Source organism: Nerophis ophidion, linkage group LG15 (assembly GCF_033978795.1).
Source record: "Nerophis ophidion isolate RoL-2023_Sa linkage group LG15, RoL_Noph_v1.0, whole genome shotgun sequence".
Classification (NCBI taxonomy): Eukaryota; Metazoa; Chordata; class Actinopteri; order Syngnathiformes; family Syngnathidae; genus Nerophis; species Nerophis ophidion.
The window spans coordinates 19353298-19367225 of record NC_084625.1 but is presented as its reverse complement, the minus strand read 5'-3'; the positions used below and the strand labels follow the sequence as shown (position 1 = coordinate 19367225).

At 37.6% G+C, this 13928-nt stretch overlaps 1 protein-coding gene across 1 annotated transcript in view; it reads right to left on the bottom strand.

Moving 5' to 3' along the window:
• The window catches only part of LOC133569380 (cadherin-7-like), a 352732-nt gene that overhangs the window by 290534 nt on the left and 48270 nt on the right, over positions 1 to 13928 (bottom strand). Inside the window, exon 3 of the mRNA XM_061921665.1 lies at positions 7894 to 8472. Coding sequence (XP_061777649.1) covers positions 7894 to 8118 — 225 coding nt within the window. The 5' untranslated portion in view covers positions 8119 to 8472. The remainder of the gene's footprint in view (positions 1 to 7893; positions 8473 to 13928) is intronic.

The window sequence follows — 13928 nt, the reverse complement described above, 5'->3', positions numbered from 1 at the left end:
TTGTAGTTACAATTTCGTGCAGCGCTTGCAAGTTGTTGAGGGCACGATGTGCACCCCGAACTCCATTGTAAAAATGTGTGTTCCTACATTTGTCGTTTGTTCTATTTTATTTAATACTTGTTCACATTGGTTAAGTTTGTAGTTGTGTTACCTCTAGTCCGGCTATTATGGTGTCATTTTGACAATTGTTTTAATGCTATTATAACTGTAGTATTTGAATGATGCTTAATGAATGTGTTGTGGCAGTTGCAGGTGTCACCAATGCGGCAGTTTGAGGAATCACTCGGTAGCTTTTCCAAACATTTTTAATGGTAACCTGCCCACAGGAGAATGCTAAACAGGACGTGATTTCAGTTTAATAGCTTTGTAAATACACTGACACAAAGTCTAAGTTAATTCTGTTCTTCACAGTGTTTTGAAACTGCACCAATTTCTTCTTTGGAATTTTCAACTAACTTGGAAATATTTTGACGGGAGGATTCTTTGCAATGTGTACATATTCAAAATGTGCTTGTGCTATATTTTTGGCCGAAGTAAGACAAAAAAAAATGTTTAAATTTTCTTCAGTTTTAAATTATTATGCCATGATTTTAGCAGTTCAGCCCGCATTGGCATAGATTTTCCTCCAGCTAAAATGAGTTTAACACCCCTGTTATAGGGGGACAAACAATATTTGAGCCATTCCACCAACTCGGAGCCATTTGCATCTCCAGGAAACAAAAAAGTATAAATGCACAGATTAATTAACTAAAGCAAAAATATCAATCAAAGTTCCCTGCACATTGATCTGATTGCATATTCAATAAATATCATTGAGAATTTCAACTAATTACTTGTCCCTGGTTCTAAAAATGACCAATTACCAAGGAATATAGTCATTTGAATAGTTTTTAAATAGTTGTGTGACTCCTTGCCAAAAAAAAGTTAAGTCAAAAAAGTCACAGTTAAGTGACTTAAGCTTTCACTCAGTCCTGTTACCCAACACATTACACCATCTGAAAAAATGTGCAAAATATTCCATAAATCACATAATCCCCAAGAAATTGCGTCATCTGGATCCCTTTCAGGTGATGGGATGGCAAAAAGTAAGTTAGCTCATTTCATTTAATTTTTCTTTCAGAAGAATTATTGGCAATATTCAATTCCCGGTTGAAAACACTTGTATTTATTTGTACTGAACATATCTATTAGTGTTGTCCCGATACAAATATTTTGGTACTGGTAGCCAAATTATTTTGATACTTTTCGGTACTTTTCTAAGTTAAGGAGACCACAAAAAATTGCAATATTGGCTTTATTTTAACAAAAACACTTAGGATACATTTAACATATGTTTCTTATTGCAAGCTTGTCCTTAAAAAATAGTGAACATACAAGACAACTTGTCTTTTAGTAGTAAGTAAACAAAAAAAGGCTCCTAATTAGTCTGCTGACATATGCAGTAACATATTGTGTCATTTATCATTCTAATATTTTGTCAAAAGTATTAAAGACAAGTGGTAAAAAATGAATTTTTAATCTACTTGTCCATTTACTGTTAATGTCTGCTTACTTTCTCTTTTAACATGTTAATCTACACTTCTGTTAAAATGTAATTATCACTTATTCTTCTGTTGTTTGATACTTTGCATTAGTTTTGGATGATACCAACAATGTGGGTATCAATGCGATACCAAGTTGGTACAGGATCATACATTGGTCATATTCAAAGTCCTCATGTGTCCAGGGACATATTTCTTGAGTTTACAAACATAATATACATTAAAAAAAAAAAACGAAAGAAGATGTTGTGATGCCACAAGATATTGACTTAATCATAGTCGTATCGACTAGATACGCTCCTGTACTTGGTATCATTGCAGTGGATGTTAGGTGTAGATCCACCAATGGCCGGTACTTTTCAGAGGCGGTGTAGTACCGTATATGATTCGTTAGTATCCCGGCATTATACTAGTACCGGTATACCGTACAACCCTATACTCTAGTTGATTTGAATTTTAATTATGAATATTTTTAGGATTTTATTTTTTTACCTTCTTGTCATTTTTGGTAAAGCATTTTCAATAACTTTCTGTACACATTGTGCTGCATCAATGAACTAGCCTTGCCTGCATTTCCCAATTGACTCAAAATATCAGCATATTCCTGTCACCTGAATTATTATCATTTGTTTCTGGTTGATTTTGCTTAGTGTCAACATAAAATTAACATAATGTCGCTATATTTCATGTATTTCCTGATTTTATACACACACACAAAAACAACTCATTCCTGTTACCTATTCCTGAGTCATCTTCGGCTAAGGGACCCTGTGCAGAAATTAAATATTGTTGCCCCAGATGGGCCAATACGCATTTAAATAATTCAATATGTGTATTTCAAGCTTTAAAAGTTGAAAACTGGCATTGATCCAGTGGAATGTTCCCCGTGGTAACACAAATCAAAATAAAACGGCAATATGTCATAAAAACATATATAACGCAGGTTTATTATCACTATAAAAATGTACCTACCGATTATATATTTATGCTTTAAATATCCAGCTACCGTGTTCCTGTCATCAAGCCAACCCTAACAACCTGTGTGGTTGTTAGGGTTGTTGCCATGGCAATGTGAGGCCATACCATTTTCAAGTCTTTACCATGCATGCAGGAGGATTAAGGGTGCCTGTGTTCACTTTCTGGAGTGTTTTTTCCATTGCAGTATGCACTCTCACACACACACACACAAATTCACACACTATTGTATTTTGTACCTTCTTGAGACCTCCAAAAAATGCCTACCTCTTCACCATCCTTCCTGGATATATAATGATTTGTATTTACATAATTAATTATATATACATACTATGCAAATATAACAAAGCTTGTTGTGAAAAATTAGTTAGAATTTCACAAGAGAAGGGTCACAATTTCACAAAAAAAACCTTAGAATTCTGGCAGTATTATAACAAAAGTTGTCATTTTACTCAACGCAAGTCAACATTTTTTACAAGGAAAACTGAACATTTGTGCAATGTTATGATAAAAGTTGGAATTTTACTCAGTAACTATCGCTATTTTACAGGAAAAGCTAAAAATGTTAGCAATTTTATGAAAAGAGTCGCAATTGTGCTTGACAAAAGTCACAATTTTATAAGAAAACTTAAAAATATTGGCATTGTTATGATAATAATTGGAATTTTACTTTGGCAAAATTATGAAAAAAGTCATACTTTTACTCAAAAATGTCGGTATTCTACAAGAACCAAAAAATTGTCAACATAAAAGTCTGAATCTTAAGACAATTGTCACCATTTTGCAGTAAAAAGTAATAATTTTACATAAAAAAGTAATAATTTTACAGAAAATATTACAATATTACAGAAACTGGAAGAATTTGAGAAATGGTTCCCAATTGTATTAAAAAAAAGTTGACAGATTGTGAGAAAAATACTGCTTTTAGTTATCATTTGTTTTTAATTGGTTTTAATCTTCATTATTTAATTCAAGTTATTACAGTATGTCTCGCTATATATATATATATATATATATATATATATATATATATATATATATATATATATATATATATATATATATATATATATTTTAAATACATTTTGGCCAAAGGGGTTGCATTTCAATGACTTACACACACTTATTTCATATGTTGACCGGAGGGGGAGCACTTTTAAAACCGACACACAGTCAGTTTGGGAAATAAAAAAATCCCTCCTTTTTGGGACCACCCTAATTTAGATCAAATTCACCACCAGGGGTACAAATGAGACATTCTCTATTAGATGCAATGGTTTTCTGTATTGGGACCAGGATTTCCGTCCTAACTTGTTCGCCGGTCCTCACATGGACGGTACTTTTCCTTGTTGATGTCTCAAGTAGGTTAGAAATACAAAAACACACAGAAACACACACATTCTTGTATTTGTTATCTTCTTGAGACCTCCGAAAAATGCCTACCTCTTTACCATCCTTCCTAAAATAATTGCATCTACATAATATTATATACATACTATGCAAATATATAAAGCTTGTCGTGAGAAATTTGTTGGAATTTCAAAAGACTCACAATTTCACAAAAAAACTTTGAATTTTGGCAATACTAAAACAAAAGTCGTAATTTTACTCAACGCAAGTCAATATTTTTTACAAGTAAAACTGAACAATTGTGCAATGTTATGATAAAGGTTGGAATTTTACTCAATAACAGTCCCAATTGTACAGCAAAAGCTAAAAATGTTGGCAATTGTATGAAAAGTCACAATTTTACTCGACAGAAGTCACAATTTTATAAGAAAAGTTAAATATTGCCACTGGTATGATAATAATTGGAATTTTACTTGGCAACATTTTACTTTTACTCAACAAATGTCACTATTTTACAAGAACAACAAAAAAATTAGCAACGTTGCGATAAAAGTCTGAATTTTATCTGCCAAATGTCACCATTTTGCAGTAAAAAGTCTGAATTTTACATCAAAAAGTAATAATTTTACAAGACGATATTGCAAATTGTAGAAACCGAAACAATTTGAGAAATTGTTACCAATTTTATATACAAAAAAAAATATCCGACACAATGTGAGATAATTACTGCTTTTAGTTATTTTTGTTTGTAATTGGTTTTAATCTTCATTATTTACTTCAAGTTAATGCACTGTGTCTCTATATACATATTTACTTATTTATTTGAAATACATTTTGGCCAAAGGGGTTGCATTTCAATGACTTACACACACTTGTTATTTCATATTTTGACCAGAGGGGGAGCACTTTTAAAACCGACACACAGTCAATTTGGGCAAAAAAAAAAAAGTCCCTCCTTTTTGGGACCACCCTAATTTCGATAGATTTCACCACCAGGGGTACAAATGAGACATTCTCTATTGAATGCAATGGTTTTCTGTATTGGGACGATGATTTCGGTCCTAACTTGTTCGCCGGTCCTCACATGGACGGTGCTTTTCCTTGTTGATGTCTCAAGTGGGTTAAAAATACAAGAACACACACAAACACATACATTCTTGTATTTCTTACCTTCTTGAGAACTCCGAAAAACACCTACCTCTTTACCATCCTTCCTAAAATAATTGCATCTACATAATTAGTAATATATACATACTATGCGAATATAAAAAGCTTGTCATGAAAAATTAGTTGGAATTTCAAAAGTGTCACGATTTTACAAAAAAACTTTGAATTTTGGCAATACTAAAACAAAAGTCCTAATTTTACTCAACGCAAGTCATTATTTTTTACAAGTAAAACTGAACATTTGTGCAATGTTATGATAAAGGTTGGAATTTTACTCATAACAGTCCCAATTTTACAGCAAAAGCTAAAAATGTTGGCAATTTTATGAAGAGTCACAATTTTACTTGACAAAATTCACAATTTTATAAGAAAACTTAAAAATATTGCCACTGTTATGACAATAATTGGAATTTTACCTGGCTTTTACTCAATAAATGTCACTATTTTACAAGAACAAAAAAATTAGCAACGTTGCGATAAAAGTCCGAATTTTATTAGACAAATTGTCACCATTTTGCAGTAAAAAGTCATAATTTTACATTAAAAAAAGTCATGATATTACAAGACTATATTACAATATTACAGAAACCGAAAGAATTTGAGAAATTGTTCCCAATTTTATATACAAAAAAATAGTCGACACAATGTAAGATAAATACTGCTTTTAGTTATTTTTTGCTTGTAATTGGTTTTAATCTTCATTATTTACTTCAAGTTAATGCAGTGTGTCTCTATATACATATTTACTTATTTATTTGAAATACATTTTGGCCAAAGGGGTTGCATTTCAATGACTTACACACACTTGTTATTTCATATGTTGACCAGAGGGGGAGCACTTTTAAAACCGACACACAGTCAATTTGGAAAAAAAAAATCCCTCCTTTTTGGGACCACCCTAATTTTGATAGATTTCACCACTAGGAGTACAAATGAGACATTCTCTATTAGATGCAATGGTTTTCTGTATTGGGACCAGGATTTCCGTCCTAACTTGTTCGCCGGTCCTCACATGGACAACACATTAAAATTAAGTACCAATGATTGTCACACACATACTAGATGTGGCGAAATTATTCTCTGCATTTGACCCATTACCCTTGATCACCCCCTGGGAGGTGAGGGGAGCAGTGGGCAGCAGCAGTGCCGCGCCCGGGAATCATTTTAGGGGATTTAACCCCCAATTCCAACCCTTAATGCTGAGTGCCAAGCAGGGAGGTAATGGGTCCCATTTTTATAGTCTTTGGTTTGAACTCACGACCTACCGATCTCGGGGCGGACAGTCTACCCACTAGGCCAGTGGTTCTCAACCTTTTTTCAGTGATGTACCCCCGGTGAACATTTTTTTAATTCAAGTACCCCCTAATGAGAGCAAAGCATTATTGGTTGAAAAAAAAGAGATAAAGAAGTAAAATACAGCACTTATGTCATCAGTTTCAGATTTATTAAATTGTATAACAGTGCAAAATATTGCTCATTTGTAGTGGTCTTTCTTGAACTATTTGGAAAAAAAGATATAAAAAAACTAAAAACTTGCTGAAAAATAAACAAGTGATTCAATTATGAATAAAAATTTCTACACATAGAAGTAATCATCAACTTAAAGTGCCCTCTTTGGGGATTGTAATAGAGATCCATCTGGATTCATCAACTTCATTCTAAACATTTCCTTCACAAAAAAATAAATCTTTAACATCAATATTTATGGAACATGTCCACAAAAAAATCTAGCTGTCAACACTGAATATTGCATTGTTGCATTTATTTTCACAGTTTATGAACTTATATACTGAGGTAAAGTCTAAGTTCATTGTGTTCTTCATTGTGTTTTTGAAACCGCACATTTTTTTCCTCATAAATTTTTCACTAATTTGAAGTGTTTTGACCAAACGATTATTTGTGATATGTACATTTTCAGAATGTGCTTGTTCTATTTTGGCAAAAAAAACAAAACAAAAAAAAACAATCTGAAGTTGTTGTAGTTGTATTTTTAAGTTATTATGCCATGATTTTAACCGTCTGGCCCACACGCACTTTCTTCCATGCGGCCGCTGAGCTAAAAATGAGTTTGGAACCCCTGATTTTGTTGTATTATTCAATAAATATATTTAGAAAGGATTTTTGAATTGTTGCTATTTTTAGATTTTTTTTTTTTTTTTAATCTCACGTACCCCTTGGCATACCTTCAAGTACCCCCAGGGGTACCCCCATTTGAGAACCACCGCACTAGGCCACTGAGTAGGTTTTACCTTGTTTTTTTTTTGTTTTTTTTTAATGAATTTATTAATCCATCCAACAAAACAACACCATAACAATGCAATAAATTCCAAAACCAAACCCCACCCAGCAACACTCAGAAAAGCCACAAACAGAGCCAACACGACACGGCACAATCCAAAAGCAGTGAAACAAAAATGAACACCATCAATATTAGTAACAATTTCAAAATAGACGTGATTAAAAATCTCTCATTGATACCATCATTAAAAACATTGATACAAAAACTTAAAATAAAATGTCCTTGTTGATGTCTCAAGTAGGGTAGAAATTCGAGAACACACACACACACACAAACACACACACACGGTGCTACCTAAGGACGCCTAAGAGTCAACATATGTCGTTTATGCCGCATTAGTCACTTTGTGTGTGTGTTAATCTTTCATTTCAATGTCACTGCAGAAGGATTAACAATTTATTGCCTGTTGCCAAAAGATGCATTAGGCGTGAGCGACACTCGTACATATTAGTGTGTCAATGAAACACTTTGCCGCATTTGTGGAAGTTCCCCAGATTTGCAGGCTGTTATAGTTATTGATAAGTGAACTAAGTGTGCGGACGGGGGTCACGGATCGCTCACCTTTCCGACGTAGAGAGGCTCGTTCCCCGTGTACTCCTCCAGCACGAAGAACTGGTTCCATACCCAGCTGCGCTTGTGTCTATGCAGGTCCCCCCGGGAGGGTGAACCAGGGTCCCCGGAGCTGCCACCGCCAACGCCGCCATCCTGTCGGACGGGAAGCAGGAGGCCCAGGAACGCCAGGAGAGCCAGGGCTCGGCGTACGCCTGAGCGGCACCACGCCATCATCTGCGCACCCCCCTTGTCCTCGATCTGCTCCAAAACTCTCCCCGGCCAGAAGAGGAGGAGAAAAATAAAAAATAAATTAAATGAAAAAAAAAAATTAAATAGCTAAAATGTCAAAACCCCTCCGGGTTTTTTTTTTTTTTTTTTTTTAAAGCCACACAGTCCACAAGCTCGTTTCACCACGGTGCAGTCAAGCTCGGCATTCTGCAGCGAAACCCTACGCTTTTTCCCCCCGATTGGAGACGAAAAGAGAGGTAATTCCTTCCACTCGGGCGCCGGGGAGTTGACATTAAAGATGGCTAACAGGGTCAGCGGCGGCCGGGGCGGCGTTCAATGCCGGGGAGTGATAATTGGCACCTATCAGAGAAGAGAAGAGACACACAAGGAGACAAAAAGTAGAACATTAGTCTCATGTTGTCATTATTAGTCTGATGACGTATTCTCACCTACTGTGCTGCCTTTAATACAGTGGTTCTTAATCTGGGTTCGATCGAACCCTAGGGGTTCGGTGAGTCGGCCTCAGGGGTTCGACGGGGCCTTTGCCACAAAGGTCAAGACACACCCGACTCATCGTGTAAATAAAAACTTCTCCCTATCAGCTTTATGAATATGGCAACAGCAGAAGTCAGACTGATTTGCATGTGTGTAAGTTGAGGTGAGTTCATGCACTGTGTTGGTTTTGTTCTTGCACGGTCCATTTTGTGCACCAGTAAAAAAAAAATGTAACTCTCTTGAATTTGAAACAAAAAACATTTTATTTTTTACTAATGAAGGGTTCGGTGAATCCGCATATGAAACTTGTAAGGTTCAGTATCTCCAATAAGGTTAAGAACCACTGCTTTAATAGTATTATTCTGACACTCCTGAAATCTCTCATACAGTTATACGAAATTCCAAACAATGGTGTTTTTTTTTCAAATCATCTATAACGACCGGGTCGCATGGTGGTGCGGGTTTCATTCTCCCAGGAATGCAGACGAGCCTCGGACACAAGGTATGAATAAACGATTTAATAAAAAATATATCAGACTTTGACAAAGAAAAACGTGCGCATAGCACTTAAGGCAAAAAAAAAAAAAAAAGAGCTAGCATGAGAGCTAGAAGACAAAGAGCCTAGCGTGGAAGCTAGCAGGTAGCGGGCAGGAAACAGAAGTCGTCACAAACTAGGAAGCCCGACTGACTGACGGGAGAAGGCAGGCTTAAATAATGTCAGTGATTACAAAACACAGGTGTGCGTCCGGAATAAGCGGCAGGTGAAAATAACAAGTAACTGTGGTAACCAAATGAGAGGTGCACAAACAGGAACCGAAGGAGTCCAAAACCAACAGAAAACACAAAAGACTCAAAAATCTAATAATATGATCCGGGCAGTGGATCATAACATCATCACTGAATTTGGAAGATTGGTTGGAAAACATGGCATGATCTTTGTGGAGGCACCTTAATAATTGCTCTTATGTCTTTTACCATTTGTCAAATGATTATAGAACTATATTTGAACTTCATGTAGGGATGCTTACCAGGTTTATACAAAACCAAAAACCAGTGAAGTTGGCACGTTGTGTAAATCATAAATAAAAACAGAATACAATTTTGGGGAGGCGCAGCCGGCGAACGAGCGGTGGGGTGGGGCACGCTGGAGCCCTGCCCAAGATGGCGGCAAGAAGGCGGAGAATGCGGCTGAGCAGGGAGGCGGGGCGTGCTGGGAGCGTGGCTCGCACACCGGCACACAATTATCTCATCTCCTCGCGCTGTATAAAAGGGGAAAAGGAGGAGAGATAGCGGAAGGAGTAGGAGAGCCGGCAACAGCGACCCAGAAGAGCAAGAGAGGAAAAGACACGAGAGACGAAGACGCGGCAGACTAAAGAGAAGACCGGAGAGCGAAAGACGGGGAGCGAGCAGTGGGAGCGACGACAGCACAAAAGACTGCCCTATTGAAAAATAAATAAGGCACACCTGCTAAAAAGCGATGTCCTTCCTGGGTGGTCAGTGGAACCCGAGCGGCGACAGGGAAAGTCCTCCACAACGATGATTTACAAATCTTTTTGAACTTATATTTAATTGACTGGACTGCAAAGACAAGATATTTAATGTTCAAACTGAGAAACTTCATTAACTTAGAATTTAATTGCAGCAACATATTGCAAAATAGTTGGCACAGGGGTATTTTTACCACTGTGTTACATTTAACTTGCGCTTACAGATTTAGCGACCAACTGAAGTTACTGACAGTTCTTTTCTGAGGTGTTCCTGAGCCCATGTGGTGGTATCCTTTACACATTGATGTCGCTTTTTGACGCAGTACCGCCTGAGGGATCGAAGGTCACGGGCATTCAATGATGGTTTTCAGCCTTGCAGTGAGTTCTCCAGATTCTCTGAACCTTTTGATGATATTACAAACCGTAGATGGTGAAATCCCCAAATCCCTTGCAATAGCTTGTTGAGAAATGTTGTTCTTAAACAATTTGCGCAAGCATTTGTTCACAAAGTGGTAACCCTCGCCCCATCCTTGTTTGTGAATGAACGAGCATTTTATGGAAGCTGCTTTTATACCCAATCATGGCACCCACCTGTTCCCAATTAGCCTGTTCACCTGTGGGATGTTCCACATAAATGTTTGATGAGCATTTCTCAACTTAATCAGTCTTTTTTGTCACTTCTGCCAGCTTTTTTAAAATAAGTTGCAGGCATCAAATTCCAAATGAGCTGATATTTGCAGTCTATTCAATTGAATATAGGTTGGAAATGTTTTGCAAATCATAGTATTTAGTTTTTATTTACAATTTACGCAACGTGCCAACTTCACTGTTTTTGGGGTTTGTAGTTCTGCTCGATACAAATGCTCGTAAAATCAAACAGTGCCATATTTGAATATGTGTAAACTGGCATAGACTCAAGCACTTGGCTTTGAAACAAGTAGTCAAGCACTGGCAGCGGACTAAGCCAGACTGCCTCGAGGTCAGTGTTTTTTCACCACGTGGCCCACTGTTGGTGCGCAAGTGGCCTCTAGAGGGCCGCCAACAAATATGTTTCTCAGCTGCGGTCCGCATCGGCACTCTGTTGTAATACACATACGGCACTCAAACGTAAGGCAAGGTTCTCCTTTCCAAAATGTGATAGCTCAATGCTAACTGACATTGGATTGAACAAAGACATGCTAAAGATTACCATTAGCAATTTTACATGGCAAGTTGAACGCCTCCAAATTTGGTGGTCAAAACTACAACGAAGACTCATGTTACAATCAAACAGCTTGTGTGTGATAAGTACAATGCTTGCAGTATAAACACTTTGTAAGACTCAAAAGAAGAAAATACGTCCTGATTATGGCAACAAAAACTTAACCCATACACTACTGCCCTCTAATGTCTTGCAACTGCAACTACATGCAAAGTCTACTATATAATACTTGCAAATGAGACAACAACTGGACAGCACGGCTCCGTAATAAAACATCCATCCATCCATTTTCTACCGCTTGTCCCTTTTTTGGGGTCATGTTTGATCAAAAAATGAGATACGTTGCGGTACCGGAAATTGATACCATATCGATTCAAATGAGATTCATGTGTAAAGGTACCCATCCCAAATTATATGTATAGTAGCATGTCTTATGGAGTATTTTGACCACAACCCAAAGGGGGCGCCACCACTAACGGCATTTTTAGTCAAGGGGAAAATAGAGAAGAGTCTAGCAAGGGCATGCCAAGGCAACAGGTGGCGGTGTAATCCATAATTGTCAGTTTTAGCAAATTAGAATTTTGATGAATGTCATATGTAAGTCTTTTTTTGTAAAAAAAAAAAACGGAAAAAAAACATGACAGAAATCAATACACAACAATAAATAAAAACAATCTCTATTTTTGAACGTTTTTCACCAAATACAACCTCAGAAGCCACTTGGCTCTCCAAGTACCACATTAATGACAAAAATTAAAACACAGTAGTGTAGTAGGCTCAAGTATTCATGAAAAACAAGGCAGAGGTGTTATTTAACAAGTATATTCAATGGACACAGTAACATGACACAAGAATTGAACGGTAACACTGTGTTTGAACATTTAAATTATTTGGGGTACCGCGAGGTCAGGGGTGTCAAACTCATTTTAGCTCAGCGGCTGCATGGTGGAAAATTTGTGCACACGCGGGCCGGACTTTTAAAATCATGGCATTAAAACAAACAAAAAAAAAAGACTACTTCAGATTGTTTTCTTTGTCTTACTTTGGCCAAAAATAGAACAATCACATTCTGAAAATATGACAATAAAAAAAAAGTGAAGTTTAAATCTGTGAAGAAACAAAGAAAGTGAATGAATGTCCATCCATCTTTTTTCTACTGCTGGAGCCTCTATCTCAGCTGCATTTGGGCAGAAAGCAGTGTACACCCTGGACAAGTCGCCACCTTATCGCAGGGCTGAATGAATGTTTATATGTTAGAAAAATTGTATGTACATTATCAAAAAACTTTCCACTCTGAGTTTCCAGTGAACAGAGGAGAGCTGTCTTTGTTGAACCAAGCAAAGTCTTGGAAGATTCCGCTGTGTACGTTGGAATGAGACGGGAGGGGTTATCTATTGTCCTCAAAGAACTGCCGAAGCTGAATCCAGGACGAGCCCAAGCCCGAGGCATCATCTTCTTTTGTCTTCAATATGACCGAAAACAATCAATCAATCAATCAATGTTTACTTATATAGCCCTAAATCACGACTGTTTACATACACCTCATTCCTGTTGTGACATGTGTTGTTGCGTAAACATTGAATATCTAAATAAAAGAGGAGACGTAAACCTTTTTCGTCAGAGCGTGGTGCAGGACTGTACAGAGAGTACAGTGGCCATGTCTCTCCTCAGATCTGAGTCTAAATTGAATTCTGTCTGTTTGATTCCTTGCCTTTTGTCTTGTTTAATAGATGTCATCAGTGTTTGAACCTGACATTATAACTGAATACATTTACATACGCATATTATTATTTTTATCGTTTTAATTAACGTTTATGACAACCTTTTTCCAAAACACAATATAGAGTGCGAGATATGACAGGATGATGCATACATTTGTCATTTGTTTTCAAATGGTTACAAAACAATCGGACCGCAAAAATTGACTGGAGGACCCCATTTTTATGACTTAATGGGGTCCAATTTTGAAAATTCCTAGCGCCAACACTTATGGAATTTTGGTGCATACAAAACAGCAGCAGGCGGCTGTGGCCTGTGGGCCGGTTCTAATACTGATCAAATATCATCTCGGGAGCCATAGATCATTTGGATCTGAACCTGCGGCCCTTGACTTTGACACAGATAACAGTTCAGTGATGCAACAAAAAGAAAAAAGCCCATCTTTTTTCCAGGGGGAAAAAAAAAAAATCAGAAAAAGAGGCGTTCTGTTACTGGGGGTTGGGGGGGGGTCACCTGAGGTCGCCATGCTAACGAGCGCTCGGCAGCAGCAGCAACAACAACAAAGGCTGGTCAGCTGACTCCAATTATCATGGTTTCACCTCAGCAAGGTCATCATTGTGTCACATGTCATTGCCACACCGGGGTCACGTGACCCGCGTGGGGCCGAATTAAAAATAAATCTGAGCCATCAGCAGCACCCGCCGACCTCCGCCCGGACACTGCGCTTTCCCACCTCGCGTGTAGCGTAGGAGGAAAAACATCGCCGGTGACCAAAGAGGGGGGAGGGGGGAGCATTAAGAAGGCCCGGCGAAGACGCGCAGCGAGGACCGGCGCTGAGAGCACGCACTTTCTTCAGGGTCCTGGTGGTGGAGAAATGCCACGTAAACTACGGGGGGGTTGGGGGTCGTGAGAGA